Source organism: Athene cunicularia, assembly GCF_003259725.1.
Source record: "Athene cunicularia isolate RWA chromosome 4 unlocalized genomic scaffold, athCun1 chr4_part1, whole genome shotgun sequence".
NCBI classification, from domain to species: domain Eukaryota; kingdom Metazoa; phylum Chordata; class Aves; order Strigiformes; family Strigidae; genus Athene; species Athene cunicularia.
In genome coordinates this window covers 33,665,693-33,682,791 of record NW_020799098.1, presented here as the reverse complement: position 1 = coordinate 33,682,791, position 17,099 = coordinate 33,665,693, and the positions used below count along the sequence as shown (strand labels likewise).

General features: G+C 36.9%; 1 protein-coding gene across 8 annotated transcripts in view; it reads right to left on the bottom strand.

Moving 5' to 3' along the window:
- Window positions 1-396: 396 nt before the first annotated feature.
- FAT1 (FAT atypical cadherin 1) overlaps window positions 397-17,099 on the bottom strand; it is a 112,179-nt gene continuing 95,476 nt past the window's right edge. For 2 of the 8 annotated variants that reach the window (XM_026846588.1, XM_026846591.1), the window contains 11 exons: window positions 12,289-13,090; window positions 11,252-11,383; window positions 10,981-11,144; window positions 9,916-10,378; window positions 9,219-9,372; window positions 8,846-8,956; window positions 8,004-8,635; window positions 7,624-7,761; window positions 5,526-5,585; window positions 2,758-2,793; window positions 397-1,842 (listed from right to left, as the gene is read on the bottom strand). In XM_026846588.1, the coding sequence (XP_026702389.1) occupies window positions 1,217-1,842; window positions 2,758-2,793; window positions 5,526-5,585; window positions 7,624-7,761; window positions 8,004-8,635; window positions 8,846-8,956; window positions 9,219-9,372; window positions 9,916-10,378; window positions 10,981-11,144; window positions 11,252-11,383; window positions 12,289-13,090 (3,318 nt within the window). In that variant the 3' untranslated portion in view covers window positions 397-1,216. Of the gene's footprint in view, window positions 1,843-2,757; window positions 2,794-5,525; window positions 5,586-7,089; window positions 7,144-7,623; window positions 7,762-8,003; window positions 8,636-8,845; window positions 8,957-9,218; window positions 9,373-9,915; window positions 10,379-10,980; window positions 11,145-11,251; window positions 11,384-12,288; window positions 13,091-17,099 lie in introns of all 8 variants that reach the window. The other 6 variants (XM_026846592.1, XM_026846594.1, XR_003398186.1 and 3 more) reach the window with 5 other exon arrangements.

Genomic DNA, 17,099 nt, shown 5'->3' with positions numbered 1-17,099 from the left:
AATAACTATTCAGGTGATTAAGAAAGGAAGAAACTGCTTTAAAGAACTTGGGGTATTTTTCTGTATATATTTTTGGGACTTCAGAAAAAATACTCAGTAATTTACATAGCTGATATTATATGTTTAAAGAAAAATGCAAACTACCGAGAAGGCTACTGAAGGTTGATACCCATCAATCTTTATTCATACTGGCCCGATTACTTTTTAAAACACCATTAAGTAGACACACACTGCCATCTAGTGAGCATCTCTAACATAGCTGCAGTTTGATGTCTGAGGAGAGGAAAATGTGTTGCTTGGAGCAAGTACTTAACACAGTACAAAACATACACAGACTTAAAAATGCTGCACTGAATGCTTTGTCAATTGTATATTATATAATAGAGATACACAGAGCAAAGCTAAAGTATTTTATTAATAATTTATTGTCAGTAAGAAAGACTGGCTAATGGTAATCTTCAGTAAAAACCTTTACAAGACCATTGGATCACAAATATACAGACACTATAAAAACTGTGTCATGGTGGTTTTGGTTCTAAACTGGTATGTAGAGGGTCCCCAACACACTTTCCAAGAAGGGAAAAAAAATGTTTACAGTTCTAAAATACAGCAACCCATTAAAGACATTTCCATGTAGCTGACCCAGAAAAATATCAGACCTAACCTATGTACAATTGTAATTGTGTAAATATGTTGAATTTTATAATGAAATGTCAGACTTTAGATCTGGGGGGAATACATACAGTGATGCCCTGATTATAAGTCAGGGTGCTAGTTTTTAATGGCACACTAACACCACTAGTTTCAGTGGAAAACAAATTCACAAAATATCTACAAAATCTAGTTAAAACTATTAAAATCAAAACTGTACATAAAATTTACAAAAAGTAGGAGAAAATTAATTGCATTACAACTATATAAATATATGCATCATGCTAACATGGAGAAGTGGTATGTGATTTTTTTAACATAGACAATGTAAGTACAAAAAGGATGTTCAGAAATGGCACAGCCAATGGAAATCTTGGAATTGTCCAGTTACATTAGGTCAGGAAATGGAAGTAGGCTGATTTAGTGAAATGAACTGCCATGCCAGTAGCTCACTGAAACAAAAAGCATTCACTGTGGCTGGGAAACAAAAAAATAAAAAAGCTCTTGGAAGTTGTTCTAGAACTGATAAAAGTTTGTTAGAGTCCAGGCACTTTTGTTGAGTGTGTCAGACTTCTGTATGTTGCTGGGAATCAAGTGGAGGAATTTTCACATCTTCAAAATGGCCATCGTCTCCACTCTCATAGTCACTCATCATGACTTCAGACTCCATTTCACAGCATGCTGACACATCGGAGCATGAAGCTGTGGAAGCATATACAGACATGGACATGTTGTCTACAGTGGGTGCTTCAAAGTCTCTATTGTACCCTAATGTGTAAGGAGCGTAAGGTTCTCTGTAACTGCCGCTGACACCGCTGGTTGTGGACTGAGGTTCTGACATGTCTGCAGGATAGTGATGGGGAAGGTACTGATTAAGGTTAAATCTCTGCCTGCTTCTTGTAGAAGAACCCAAGCTACCTACGGCTGGCATGTCTCTGGGTGGCTGTATTGACTCAAACTGGTCACTGTATTCTGGTGGTAACGGTGGAAGCTCATCAGGTGCAGGGAAGTCATCAGGTGGAGGTGGAAAATCACTTTCTATGTCATAACCACCAGGGTAATAGTCCGTATCGATGGCGTTTGGATCCGTGTAGAGGGGAGCTGACTCCTCAACCACTTCATAATTTGGATACTCTTGGATACCTGGCAACTGAACACTTGGCATCCAGTCAGATGTATCCCAGTGGTAACCTGAAAAGTTAATTTTTTTTAAAAAAAGTAGTATTAGTATCTTGTCTTCAAGTCAGTCTGAACTGAGAAGTCAACACATGTATTAAGACAATGCACTTGCTCTGATTAGGACACTAATTGTTAGACAGCAGTTTGCCCCGGTTCCACAAAAGACATCCAACACAACTTTACATTATGCCATGCATTAGATACTGCATCATTCACACTTTCACATTTTCTCAGACATCTCACCTAGTATGGGAAGAGCTGTAGGTCACCTATGGAATGTGCTGTCACAATACCTAATAGTATAGAATTGTTCACTGGATAGCAAAGAACCAACAGCCTTCCTGGTGTAGCTAAATTCTTAATTGTTGTTGAGTAATTACAGTTAGGGTGATAATAGCTGCCTGTTATTCTTAAGAATATATTTAGCATATATAAACCATGCTTTTCTTACATAAAAGTAATAATTTATAATTGGTAAAGTATCCAGATCATTTAAAGCAACTTTATCCCTTAACTGAATTGTAGAGTTAATTTCACAAAATGCTGTTAGCTCTACAGTAACTGCCACACCTCTGATATTTGACTATTAGTAAAGACATTCCACATTCAAATACAGGAGCAAAACAGGGAAATCAAGCTTAATCATGCACAAATGACTGAACTTGATCCTCTCTTACAAACTCCACTGGAATAAATTTGTATTTGTCTGCTGGAAACTAGATGTAAGCCTAACCTCATTAAAAAAATATTTGCTTTTCTCATCTGAACACCAAAAAGGAAAATAATATAAAACTGTAATAAGGTGCAAATCTAGTAAAGAGTGATCACTGCAGACAAATGCACAGCAAGCAACTGATAGTCAGTCTGTGTTAAAACCAAGTATTAAAGTATTTTGGTGAACATCAATGAACTGCATGCAGAAGTCACCTCTTGAATTGCTGAGGTCAGGAACAGCAAAAGATTCTTTAGGTGGCAGAATAAGAAAAAGGAGAAAACAGCTACAGTTAGGAATCAAATAGTAGAACCAATGTGAAGACAAACAATGACTGTCACTATGATATTCATGCTGCCTTTGACCAGGTTACTTAGTACTAAAGTTGGCTTTTTTCTTTTTCTCCTGGGCTCCTTCTTTGTTAGACTTGAACTGTAGAATAGCTACTGAGTTAAACTACAGCCCACCTGGGACATAGCTCTGTGGTGGCAAAATCTGCAGTCTGTAGTTTGCTGAAATCCTCCTACCAGTAGATTTAAGACTTCTTCTAAAAAAGGGTAACAAGATTTGGTCTGATTTTTTTTAATTTTTTTTTTTTCTTTCCTTGTATCCCCACCTTGGGTTTTGATACAGTGCTGTATCTATTAGCACTTACACTTTCAAGTATCTCATGCAAAGATGGGAGCTCTCCCTTTATCTAGCTTTCATAAACTGTGCTCTTGGAGACCTCTCTTCAGGAAGCTATATTCCCTATTCAGGTCTGTAAGGATGGGCAATAGCTATCCTAATACCAGAACCTTTTGAGAATTGATACTTTTATCTGTTGTTGGAAGACTGGAGGGACGAAGGTTGACTCCTGGGTGAGGGTGGTGGGGTATGGTGGTCATTTGGGGTTTTTTTGTGGTTTTGGAGTTGTTTTTTTTTGTTTGGCTGGGTTTTTTTAATCTTGCCTAGCCCAGACAAGAAAAATACTGTACACACTATAGGAGATACCAGTCTGACATTTGAGAATCTTATAACATCTCTGGCCTCATCTCAAGGAGAAGGCTCTTACCACTAGTCTACTTAGAAGACATTCTTCATTCTCCTAGGGAAACTGGGTGCAAAACTAAAGCCAACAGGCAGACTGTGGCCTTATGATTTAGAGCACTTATATCAAGGAATGGGGAGATCTTGGTCCTGTCTTCCTCCTCTGAGGCAAAGACCCTTTAACATAAAATACAGAAATACAAACTAGAACCTGATGTGTCCACCTTTCTAGGTGACAATCTGCTAGACTGGAGCCATATTTCCTCTTGCACTGAGCATTGTTGATTTGCAGAGCTACAACCTCCCCTGAGGAGCAGTTCAGACAAACACAGGCCTACAGCTGTCCTAAGATGAGACTAGCTACAGTTCATGCTTCCAGGATACCTACTGGACAGAACCACTTCGGGAAACTAAAGAAAAGACCGTTTGTCCCAGAACTTGGTAATGCTGAAGCCTTGAGCAAGTATCTCTCTGCTGCTTGAATTGGCACCCTCCTGAAGGTGCTCAAAAGTAAAACTCTTTACCTAAGATGCTTTGAAAGAAGAAATGCTTATTAAGAGTCAAATTTCCAAGTGTTAAGAAGTAGCTGAACAGGAAATCTGTAAACTATGAACAATTCTGCAATGTATAAGATATTTGTATTTATCTTACAGTGATACTAAACCACAAAACCAATACTTTCACCTTTGACTTGAGAACTACATCCATCATTTTTAGTTTCTACCATAAAATCTTAGAGAAAATCTGAATAAGGTATTAAATATTTCCCCTGGTAAATATTTCCCTCTTCTACACTTATAATCCTCCCTTTCATAAGTCCTGTGCCTCACAATTTTTTAGCATTGAGGAGACTATGGTCTATAGGTACACATTAATGGAATACTCTCATGTAATTAGAATCTTTGCATTTGTCTACTTTTTTGTGTGTCTGCATACATTAGACAGGATGTATTTCAAATAACAAACCTAAGAGAATATTTAGCTACTATAATTAATCTTATGTTCTTAAAATGGCTTTATTTTGAGTAAGACTTATTAAAAAAAATTAAGTTTCCTAGTCTGTATTAAGAGATAGGAAACATACACTGTGGGTGTTATTTCTGAAGTAACCTCTACAGACTCATGGTCATGGATTGATGTACTTGCATATTACAGGAACTTGAAGAATTTTTAAGTCACAACAATAGTTAGCATTCTTTCATACTCACTAGCACCATTATTACTATTATTATTTTGTAAAGAGTGTGTTTTCCAGAGTGGTCAGTTCTTGAATGTGATCAGGAAAGAAATAAAATACCATTGAAAATGTCTACTTTGCCTCTTTTTAACTTCCAAATACATACTACACACACACACACACACACATATACATGCATGTGTACATACATACACTCAAACATACCTTTTAGATACTGATGTAAGGCTGGGTAGTAACTAACTACTTAAACTGATAGGGATGTGTATGCCTATATAACTCAACTGCATACCAGAAATCAGATTTTCCTGCTAGAGACTGATTGATCTGAAAGCCAGAGAAGTGAGTACTGGTATTGGGCCATTCCCATTCTGCTCAGCTGGACAAGGTGTCAACAGATGTGGGTGGGAGAAGGCGGCTGCTGCTTTTTAGTCTACAGTAGTTACGTAATTGTCTTTGATGCTGTCTCAATTCTGCTGGGAGCTTTAGTGTGAATATTTTCAGAAGAGAGTAAGCATCAAGATCTTTTTATGCCAATACTCTTTTTTTTTCCTAAGAAAACACATTTTGAAACCTGTCCACAGGATAGCTACAGCATACACATGAATATATGAACATATATATAAAATAAATACATTCTTTATCAGAAAGTCCAAGTAAATAGTATTTTCTAACTCCCATCTGCTAAGGCTACATTACTAGAAGCAAACGTGCATTATTCTGCTAAAGCAGTAAATAAATATGAAAACATGTATATACCTTCTTTTTCCACCGAGTCAACAACAGCATTGACAAGGTGTATTACAGTCACTACGGAAGCTTGTAAAAGGTATAAAAGGAGCAAATTAAAACAAACCTATAGTTAGTATCACTTTAAACAGCATACAGATATACAAAAAAACACTGTAAAACTGTAGTTAATTAATATTTTATAGAGCAAGATTATTGGTGTTCATATAAATTTACTCTCTATTTAGAAAGCAGTTGCATATAATACCTAAAATACATCTTTAAACCTTAATGTTATTAAACATGAAAAAGTACTTGTAACTACTCCTGAAGCAAATTCTGCACAAAGCTGCTTTAGTTGTGTTAGAATTTCTGAAATGTTGCCTGAACATACCATTTACATAATACTTCATCCAGATACAGCAATGAACTAGGCTCTTCTAAAGGACTGTGTTGAGTGAATTGTGAATTAACGAGTACTGCATTAGGCTTTGACTTTTAGACCGCAAACTACATTTTTTTTCCCCCCCTTTGATGGAAGACCAGGGGAAAAAAAAATCACTGAAATGAACTAAAATGCTAGAATTAAAAAAAAACCCAAACCAACCTACTGAAAGCTTCTGTTGCTGACCTGCTTAAGTTGTCTGCAAACAGTGGTATCACGGTAGGAATTCAGGTTGTGACATTCTTATTTTAAAGTAACAAAATGAATGATTTTTTATGTCTTCCCCTTCCCAAGACACTTTTGGAAGGGAGAAGAATTTACTCTTATAGGGTAGGATGAGGTAATCACACTATAATTTGTTTGCATGGTTCAGGGATTAAATTTCAAACTAATAAATTCAGAATCTATCAAAAAGGAAGGAAGGAACATCTATGGTGCTACAGCTATTTTTCTTAAAATGATGTGTTGACGAGTAATCAATACACAACAAGAAATGTGAGTAAGAATATATGAAAGACATGGGATGGAGAGAAGGGGAGAGCAACATGTACCACACAACACTGAATACCACAGGAAAAAAGTTGAAAGCTGGTATCAGATCTACTGATAAAACGATGAGTACTGTAAGCATACCATTTTACTTTCACCAATCATTAACAAAGATGTTTCTTTTCATGCTGTTAAGAACAAATCACTCTACTTCGTTGAGAAGCAGAATGTTCTTTATTCCTAAGCTAAAGGAATTTCAAATCCTTTTAACCGTACAGAGACAGAAACGGAAATTGGAATAGTCAGAACGCCTTAACTTAGTGAATTAAGTTATGAGATGACTGTGGCTTTGTCCAATCAGTCTGAAATGTTTCTGAATTCATAGATGCATTCATATGAACTGTAAAAGCATCTGTCATCACAATGGAAAAGTAAAAGACTTCCAATTAATAATAATAAACCCCACAAATAGGAATGCTGATTATATTTTGATGGACTGGAGTTGTGATCAAAATACACGTATTTTTATATTGGCTTTTTTCAATGTATGAAAATTCTAATGAATTATTTTTAATCATGGTGAAAGCCAAATATACTGTTCTACTATAACAAAATTCCTTTTTGCGCAGCTTCCTTCAGTACTAAAGTAATCAAACTTACAAGCAGTCCCTTAAACTCTGCTCTCACTCAGAACTGATCTGATCCATATGGGAGCTGAGGTCGCAGCAAGAAAAAGAGAAGGAAACAAATAAAACTGTAACACCAGAAAGCTTTTTACTGAGAGCTCAATGTCAAAGCGAAAGTCATATTTGTGCAGAGGCCATTTTTTAAATTCACAGTATTCTTGTATTAAGTGATAACTCATGATTACCTAGAAGAGTGTCTCAGATTTGAACATGCTTTTAACAGCTTTTAAACACAGGGCTCTGAACCCCTTGTGCTGCATTTTCACTATTAATATTCTAACAGCAGAATGATCATATATAATTGTAAGGTAATTAACATGAGGTTTAAGATAGGCACAATACTTAAAAAAATTAACATACCTGGGTATTAACATAGTACAGATATATATTAAATAAGCTATTATTTAATATATATTTGATATATGTACATCCTATTGATACTAAGAGATATAGATGCAAAGACAGAACAAATGAATGTAAGCAGTAGTGAAGAATGTATTTTACATACCATTGTCATCACATGATTCAGACTGGAAGGAGCTGAGAGACTGGACCTCAGACATACTTTCTCTAGCACTATAAGGATGGGAGTTCTTTTCATCCAGAGGCTTTTTTGAAAGGCAGGGATCAAGGTCTACTACTTTAGCTGAAAGAAAAAGTTTCAAGTGGGACAATTAATAGATTCTAGATTAAAAAGTCAATAAAATTTGAGGCTGAGATCTACACTTTTTTACAAAACTTAAATAGAGCATGAAGTCCAATCAGACTCAAACCCCAGCAAAGTCATAATGCCTTTTGTACCCTCACAGGCATAGAGAGAGACTTTGCACTCATATTAAAATTGTACCAGCACACACCTTTAACAGAAAAGTAAAAAACATTTCTTACTGTCATAGTCAAAATCCCAGCTGGGCTTCTGTATTGAATCACTGTCTGAAGGAGAGTTGGAGGGAGGTGGAGGTGGTAAATTTGGTGCTACACTGCAAACAGCTACAGCTTTCCGGTGACCATGCACAGAATCTGGGTTAAAAGTACTAAACTCTGGGTGCTCAGGGATAGCAGACCCCTCAAAAGAATTCCTGTCAAGATTGTTCCTGGAGTCACTTGGAATGCTTGGAGTGTATGAAATGGGACGAACAGGAACCTGTGGTGGGATGTCAGAATAGATGTTCTTATTCAATTTTGCATCAAAATAAGGCCTTTGCAAGAAAGCTGTTGTAGCTCCCAGTTGCTTGTCTTCGGGTTCTGGCTGGTGCTTCTTTTTTCTACTAGTCACTTTGCGGCAAACAACAAAAATCACAACTAATAGGAATATTCCTGCGACGAAAACAATAATCCCAATCACTTCAGCTAAGCTAATGTTCCAAGATGTTGAAACATATTTGTTAAGAACAATGTCTGTGCAGTGTTTTCCTCCAAATCCACGGCTACAGTTGCAGTGATATGACCCATAAGTATTTTCACAAAGGGCGCCATTAAGACATGGGTTTTCTACGCATTCATCAACATCAGTCAGGCACCTACCAGAAACAGAGCAGAGCAATGATGGTTAGTTTACATCAGTAGTCTTTGTTGTAGTCTCCTTGTTCTCAACAATTCTAGGTGTATTGAATATACAGTGTTGTACACTACCAGGCAATTTGCTATTTTTATCAACACTCCAGATTTCAACCAGCTTGAACTGTTAAGCAGTATTGTTAAAATCTCAATGTATGTGAAACACTACCTACCTTTCTCCACGAAAGCCTGCTTCACACTCGCAAACAGGTCCATCCAAACTGTCAATACACTTGCCACTGTTTTTACAAGGATTGTCTTTACAATATGGGCCCAGCTGGCACCTACAAAGGCAAAATAAGGAAAAAAAAAAAAAAAGGGGGATTGAAAAAAATTATGAATGAACCACTACCTTGCTACAAGCAAGTACACAGTGTAGGATTCATGGCTGTAACATAGGGGTTGGCATTAACTTCAGCTAAATCCAGCAGGTTTCAAAGTCTGAGCTTTAAGTTGGAAACAGGTGAAAAAGAAAACCGAGAAAGTGTTACATTTATAGCTTATTCTCTAAAGGGTTGAGTGGTACAATAAACCATACAAACATACCTTTGGCCTGTGTATTGTCCTCGGCACTGGCAGATAAAATCATCACTGACTGGGATGCAAGTACCACCATAAAGGCAGGGGTTGGATGCACATGGGTTGACACTTACATCGCAGTGAGTTCCCATAAACAAAGGTGCACACTTGCAGTAGTAACCTGAAATCAAATACAGTCTTTCAGAAAGACACACATGGCTTTACTGGATTTAAGATAAAATCCTCCCTGTCCATCTACAAATTTAAGATAAAATCCTCCCTGCCCACCTACCTGTTTGAAGAGAGAGAGGATGGGAAGAAATAGAGGTACTTTTATTGAAGGATGAAGGAAAGTCTAACAGTGAAGTTGTTCTTGAATTTGATTGAAGGATAACTCCCATTTCTCTGATAAAACTCAAGCTTGTCACACTGATTTCAGAATTTTTAAAGGAAGACTCCAAAGTAGGCAGCCAAGAGAATAGACCTTGGGTGTTGACACTGAAGATTAAACGCCCACTTTGTCTGATGGACTTTTTCTACGTCATACCCCAAGGAATTCAGTCTAGCACACAGGCAGACACAGACTTCCTACCTGCTGAAAAATCAGCCTTCTACAACTCTATGGGAAAGCAAGAATTATTCACAAAGCTTTTTTGTCTTTCAAGGCAGGGAAGTAGGAAAGCCGTTTTGAACAGTAACAGCAGAAGAACATTGCACAGCTTACCTCCATTGGACAGTGCATTACAGATGCCTCCATTCTGACATGGGCTGCTTGAACAACCTTCTGTGGTAGTCAGTAAGCATCCAGGAGTCACATCTACAGATTCTTCCATGTGTGGATAATTTCGTGGCTTACTGTTTAGGGGCAGCTCTTGTCCATTAAGTACAACAGAATCCATACAGCCTCTAAAACCATTGCTAACTTGAGGACTTCTACCATGTCTCGTACCTTGCTGCCGAATATGACCACCAAAAAACACATGATTATCTAGGTTTAGTGTCCTAAGTGTACCAGGAGCAGTACCAGACGCAGTATGCACCCTATCCAGAACAAGTCGTGCGTAATTTCCATCCACTTCGAGAGATACTGAATGCCACTGGCCATCGTTAATCTGAATGCTCTGAACGGAGACAATCCCAGGTCCACTGCCACAATCAAATTTATATTGCAGCCTTCCATGGTGAATCTACAGAGGAAAGACACAACATCAACAAATGGTCTGCACACTTAAAGAGTATAAAATACTGATGTCCATAAAAGTTTATGTTTGCTGAAGAGACAGGATGATGGTCATGTTCGTAAAAGGCAGTTTAATAACACTGTATTGCAAACAGTTGCAGTGATTGTGATTCAATCTATATGTTCTTTTAATTAAAATGTACACTTTGTAAATTTTTTCCTCCAGTAAACAAGTCACAGATCATCACCAAAAGATTACAGTACTTCAAGACCTTTCATTCTTGTGCTTTAAGTGACTTTCTGTATGGCCTTAATGAGTATTATAAACAAATAAAATCAAATCTGTTATTTAAAATAGGTCATTCAGTGGGGTTTTTTGTTTGTTTTAATTTTAAAACATTAAAGAAAATAAATTCCTTATACAAATTAAAAAAATTCGGGACAAGTTTGTCACCTGGATTTATAACACACTCTACCTTGAAGGCAATTCTCAATTATAACAATTCTACAGAGATGTTACGATTCAGTCTTTTAATTTGGCACGAAAAATAGTTAGAAGATGGTAAGAAGAAAAGAGGAGGAGATCTACACTAGGGGAATTCAATATACCTCTAAGATACTGTAGTCTGTTCCTCGAGCATACATAACAACTGCATGAGCAGAGTAAGTTCTAAGTCTCATTGTCAGCTTCATTTCCTCTTTGTTCTCATTTTCCATGAGACGGTATTTCACGTAGCTGCTCCCAGTAAATGTCACAGCAGAGCCAGCTGATGCTTAAGAATACAAAAAGCATAAAATGTGTTAACACAGGACTAGAATAAAATTTATATTTGGAAAATAATATGGTTTTCCACAGAGATTTTTAGAGTTAATTTCTTACCAGGACACTGTCCAGCTTTGCTGTCTTGGCAAACACAGGTATATTTTTCTTCCTTTGAATCTCCTAAACATTCAGTACCTTCAGGGCATGGGTTTCCTTCACACACACTATTCACCAGGGGACACTTCCCTTCTGTAAAATGAAATACATTATTTCTCTTCTGTTGGTGGTAATGGTATTTTGTGAAAAGGGAAGGGACACTAAAGGACAGCAGCTGAAAGGAACCCAAACGATATTCGTAATTATCTGACAAGGAAGAAAAGTAACAGTTATGAGATATAACTGGCACAAACACAGACTAGACAAATGCATATATAGTGGCTGATGTTCATACTTATCTTGATTACTCAAACAATTCAATTGATAAAATTTGGTGTGGTGGTTTAAGGTTTATCATTACTATCATACACCATAAAAACCCAACAAATAGATATTAAACAAGGCCAGAGTGGGCTGGGGAGAGCAGGAGAAGAGTATGTCTGTACTTGGGACACAAAAGGAACAGGCTTTAAATATTTACTTAAAACGTGCAAGCTCACCCAGCAATGTTAAGCCATGATTTAAAAAAAAAAAAAAGTTCTTTTCCTCAGAGCTAAAGACAAATTAATCTTCTGTTACAGATCTGTATACTTATATGTATCTTAATGAATATTCATTTCCCACTTCACCCCGTCATTCCCAGACAAGTATGGAAGTTCTGTGGGCTATTCCCCTAAGGAGAAATCAGGAAGTATTCAGGTACTTTGCAAGAACTTACCTTTGTGCATACAAGACATAAAATTAAAAATTAAAGTGTAGCTATTAAAAAAAAAAAATCACCTTTCATAAGTTTACATTATGTAAACTCATTTAAAATGAGGTAATGAGACAAGAAAAAATTACTCCTTACTTTGAATAAGATTAGGCAAACATTGCAGTGAGGATTACAGGACATTCTTAATCTTGTCCCATAATGTAAAATTTCCCCTGTGGATTATGGCTGTTCCAAACCGTAACAATCTTTTCAAGGATACTGTTTTCCTTACCGCTTTTCTTACCTTTACAAAGACAAACTGATGTTCTGTGATGACGGGGAGTGACAAAACTCAACCTGGCTGTGCTGTGGGTTGACATGATATTCTCATCCACTGTTACTTTTTCTTCACAGAATTTCAAAGGACAGTCTAGGCCTGCACAAAGCTTGTGGAAAACATCAATTATCCGGACACCTAAAATCTCCTCTAGGTCAGGCACAGAAGAGTTTATCTTGTGGAGCAAAATTCTCATTGGGTGCTGATTGCTACCAGACTTTTCAATATTCAGGAGGACATCAAGATTTGAAGGAGGATCAGAAGGCTGCAAACTAACAATCTGGATGTCATTTCTCCTCACACCCAAGATGTTTCTTAAAGCTCTCTGGAAATTGCGCCAGTAATCACCGATGAATTCTTCGGGGGCAAGGTTTGCAAAGCGTATTGCAAAGCTGTGATTTAGTAGATCTTGTGTGATTTGTCTTATGTGTACAGTAATATCAGCTGCAGTTGTAAATTTTCCATCTGTAACAGTGACGTTTAGGAGGTACTGTCCTACATCTAACCTTTTATGTGCTATTAGTTTGCCACCAGTACTAGAGACGGAGAACAAGGATTCCATTTTGGGGTCCAGACTGTATGTCAAAGTATCATAAACATCTTGATCAGTTGCATGAATTTTTCCAATGACACCACCTGAATATTCTTCCCCAAAGGCTGTGATAAAGATTTCTAGAGGCAGAATTGCTGGTGAATAAATGCTTTCCTCAATAACTCTAACATCTATGTAAGTCAAAGATGACAATGGTGGTTTTCCATTATCTGCCACCTAAAGGAAGAGGAGGATAGAGTTAGATTTTTGCTACTATTTGTATATCTACTGCTATTTGTATATCTACTGCTGCTATTTGTATATCTACTGCTGCTATTTGTATATCTACTGTATACAGTAGTTTTATTTTTCTACAAAAAAGTTCCTACAGGAAAATGCTTTATGAAAATATAACACAGGTCCTGACATAAAAATTTAGAAAGCTTATATAAAAGCAGGCACACACAAACATGTTTTCACTTCTTCCAAGATTAAAAGGCTACAGTCCTCTTCATACCTGGAAATGCCAGGAAGCTATTAACACTTCTAGCAAATACAGAGGAAATGCACAGTAGCTGGTTTCAGACAGCAGATGGTGCTTGAAGCATTTTTATTTCAAGCATGGAAACACAATACAAACTTGAAATGAGTCATGCACTAGAAATTTACAGCATGTTGCATCACAGTTATTAGGAGGTGGTCTTGAAGACAATCTAAATGCAGTATGCCAAACAGAACTTCAAAAGAAAAACAATACACGTAGAAAGTTATAATTAATTATGCTGTCTTTCATGATTTGTGATTGTGAAGAGGAAAAAAAAAAAACAAAACACCTGTAGTGCTATTTGCTTCAGACAATTAAAGTGATTAACAAAATCAGCCTAATTCAATTCTAAAGCTTTTTTAAAAATCACATCCCCCATCCTCCACTCCTTTTTGACAAAAGCATACATGGCTGTTGTATGAAGAGGGGACATAAAGAGAGTAGAGAACTGAGAAAAGAGCACTCCTTTTAGTTCACTTCCTTTCTAATTCCCAGTTCTTTTTTCTCATCTACCTTTTTTTCCAGAGCTCCTTCCCAGTTACTGGAAGTGAGACTAAAGAAATGGGCAAAGAAGAACTGGAGAGATATGAAGGGACAGAGATACACAGGTTTCAAAAGGAAGAAGATATACTGCACTGTTCAACAGATTTTACAATAATTTTACAATGACTACAGACAGTTGGTACACTTTGAAGATCTATACAGAAAAGCTGCTTTTGATTTTTCATACAAATTTAAGCGAAAGAGGAAGAACCCCAGGCACAAGATTATCTGTGGATATGCACATAATTGTACCATTTTTAAAAGGTAATGCATGCCTCAGAACTACATGTCTTCATCCGTTAACTCCAAAAGACAGGCATGGCTAGAAACTTGCCCTCTAGTTACCCAAACATAAATAACCAGAGAGCTGAAGTTGGCAAAGTTTTGTTTTGCCTAGATTTCTGCCTGGAAACAAGACAAGGCAGGCAGTTTAGCTACAGGAGAAATGCCCAAGGGAAACAAGAAAGGGCTTAAAACAAACAGGCAAGCAAATTTATAACAAATGGACAGCAAGTAGGAAAGAAGAGCCCCAGGAGAAATGATTTTTCAATAGTGCAGATATTTAAAAATCTGCTGTGGTTTTAAAATACAGACTTCAGAGTGTGGCACAAAGGACTGTATGACTCATAGTTGAAGATTTCACACACTAATGCTGTGAGACATTCGTTAATGGATAATCTATTTCCTTTGGAGAGTGGGAAAGCGAATGTGAGTGGTATGCACATGTAGGTGGCTGTTGGGGAAAAAAAAAATCCTTATTTCTATTAAAATCATAAAAGTAAAGTAAAAGAAAGGTTTATGTTAAGTAAAGTTTTTCTGGTGGCAGTGGGTGTGTGGGGTGTATATGAGAGGGGTTGTTTGTGGGTTTTTGGTGGGGGGGGGTTGTTGTCTTTTTTTTTTTTCCCCAATATAAGTGCCTGTAACATAAGACCACCTCTGCTTCAGCAGTCCATTCAGAAAGCAACTAAGGTGAAAGCTGTCAATATTGAAAAGCACACCAACGAGGGTCAGTTAAAAAATGAAAATTAATATCAAGAGATCATGTATAGCCATTAACTTGTGAGCTGCAAGATGAAAGTGCAGAAATTAAAGATAGTGTAAACTTGAGAAGATGCCTCTCTCCAGCCTTTGGAAAAAGTCTTTATTTTAAATCAACAGGTGAAGAATATTTTTCCACAAAAGTCATGTATCTATTTTCATGTGTATTAATGGAACTGAAGACTTGTGATACGAAACTGCTGGTTTTAGTTTTAGATGCCTTCATACTCATGTATAGTGACTCACTAAAGAGAAGATTATAGCAAATTATAGCACTGTGTCTACTTAAAAACAGCTATCAGAGTACAAGATAACAAATGGCAATTAAAGACACTGACATATTTAAAGAATCCAGGCAAGGAACTTGTAAATCAAAGGATTAGACAAGTCCAAAATACTGAGATTCTGAGCACACAAAAAATGCACATTAGTATAGTCTGCTTTAATGATTTGCAATCTCTGAGAAGCCTTTGTTCTAAATGAGTACATTTGTTTTAAGACACTTGGTTTAGCTGCTGGATGCCATTAAAATAGTCCTTATTCATTCCCTAAAAAAAAGGCACTTTTCAAGTGCTGTGCTGAAGACAAGACAGCTGAAGTACTGATGGGCTGTTTAAAGGCATCACACAGTCTAGGAATTGGCTTGGAAATGAAAATAATTGCACAATTCCATCAGAGGAAGGTGTTAGATAGGTGCCTCATATTGAGGAATAGGCAGTCACATTAGGAAGGGCTGAAGGTGCAGCTAAATCATGAAATGTGACAGTGTAACAGACTACATAGAACAGACATAATTGCCTGTACATACATTCACAGGAATATGTTTCAGAAGCAAAATAAATATACATTAGTTACTGCTTAGAGAAAATGTAAAACACACGAATCTTGTATTAACACTGATTGCACACACAGAAAAAACACTGCTGGTTATTCTTCCCTAAACAAAAACATGACTTTGGGGAATCGACAGAGAACTTGGAAAGCCTATTAGGCAAGTGTGACAAAGCCCACCTCTACTCCTGTTTCAGACTTGTGCGGCCTAGGAAGGCCAACAGAGAGACAGTTTAGGTGCCTGGAAGGCTAATCTGTCCTACCACTAATTAGCAGTTCACTACTGAGAAAAAAAATTACAAACAGAGGAATGCTATATCTACCTACTTCTTTTTTAATCTCAGTTCTTAAACCCTAAACTAAACTACATTGAATTGGAACCCTTATCTATGCTGGGTTTTATGCTTATGGCTCCTGATAACATGCTTTACTGACTCAACCAGCAAACGACAGTACAGGGTTTTTTTTCCCTTCTCCAAAGAAGACAGACAGACTTTGGGTAAATGCATCACAATTATTATCCCAATGTAGACAGAATTCAGTACACACTGATGGAGACAGTACTGCTCTAAAACTGCAAGTGCAGTACAAACTCGTCATTGTCTACAATATTATGTATGATAGTAATATCAAGATTGAAAACAATTCCTCATGTAAAAATAAAGGCAAGAACTTTTCTTAAAACATGAATCTGAAAATGAAGTTTAAGATTTAAGGCCCGCTATTTTTAGCCTACCAATTTAAAATCCCGTGTTCACAGCTGTTTAACGTATACCTGAATTAAAAAGGACTGGATAAGATTAAAAAATTGTTTTTAACTTTTCTTACATTAGGTTACCAAAAAGTATTTTAGAGAACTTAGCTATGTTAATGTAACCTGGATTTTTGGACATGGTCTGGCGGTCTTGCACACCAATGGAAAATGTAGGCATATAACATTTCAGTGTCATTTTTGAGTTTTATGTCATATTTTCCACAGCAAGATTCTGAGATCTCCGAGTACTGCACTGAAAGTTTCAATGCTATGACAAAGGTCCACTGACCTGATTTTCCAAACATTAAAAAAGATGTTTTCAATTGCTATTGGAGAAATTCTGTGGCACTTAGCATGGAAGATAATTCAGTACTGCCATGATGTGCAATTTTCAATATTCCTGTTTCGATCGTGTCAGTGTAGTCAAGCTCACAGCTTCCAGGGTCAAAGTAACAGTGGCAAGAGGAAGTCTACAGCCAATAGTTGGTGGCTCAAGGGACCTGTCCCCTGCTGGCTTTTCTAGCACTCCACATGAA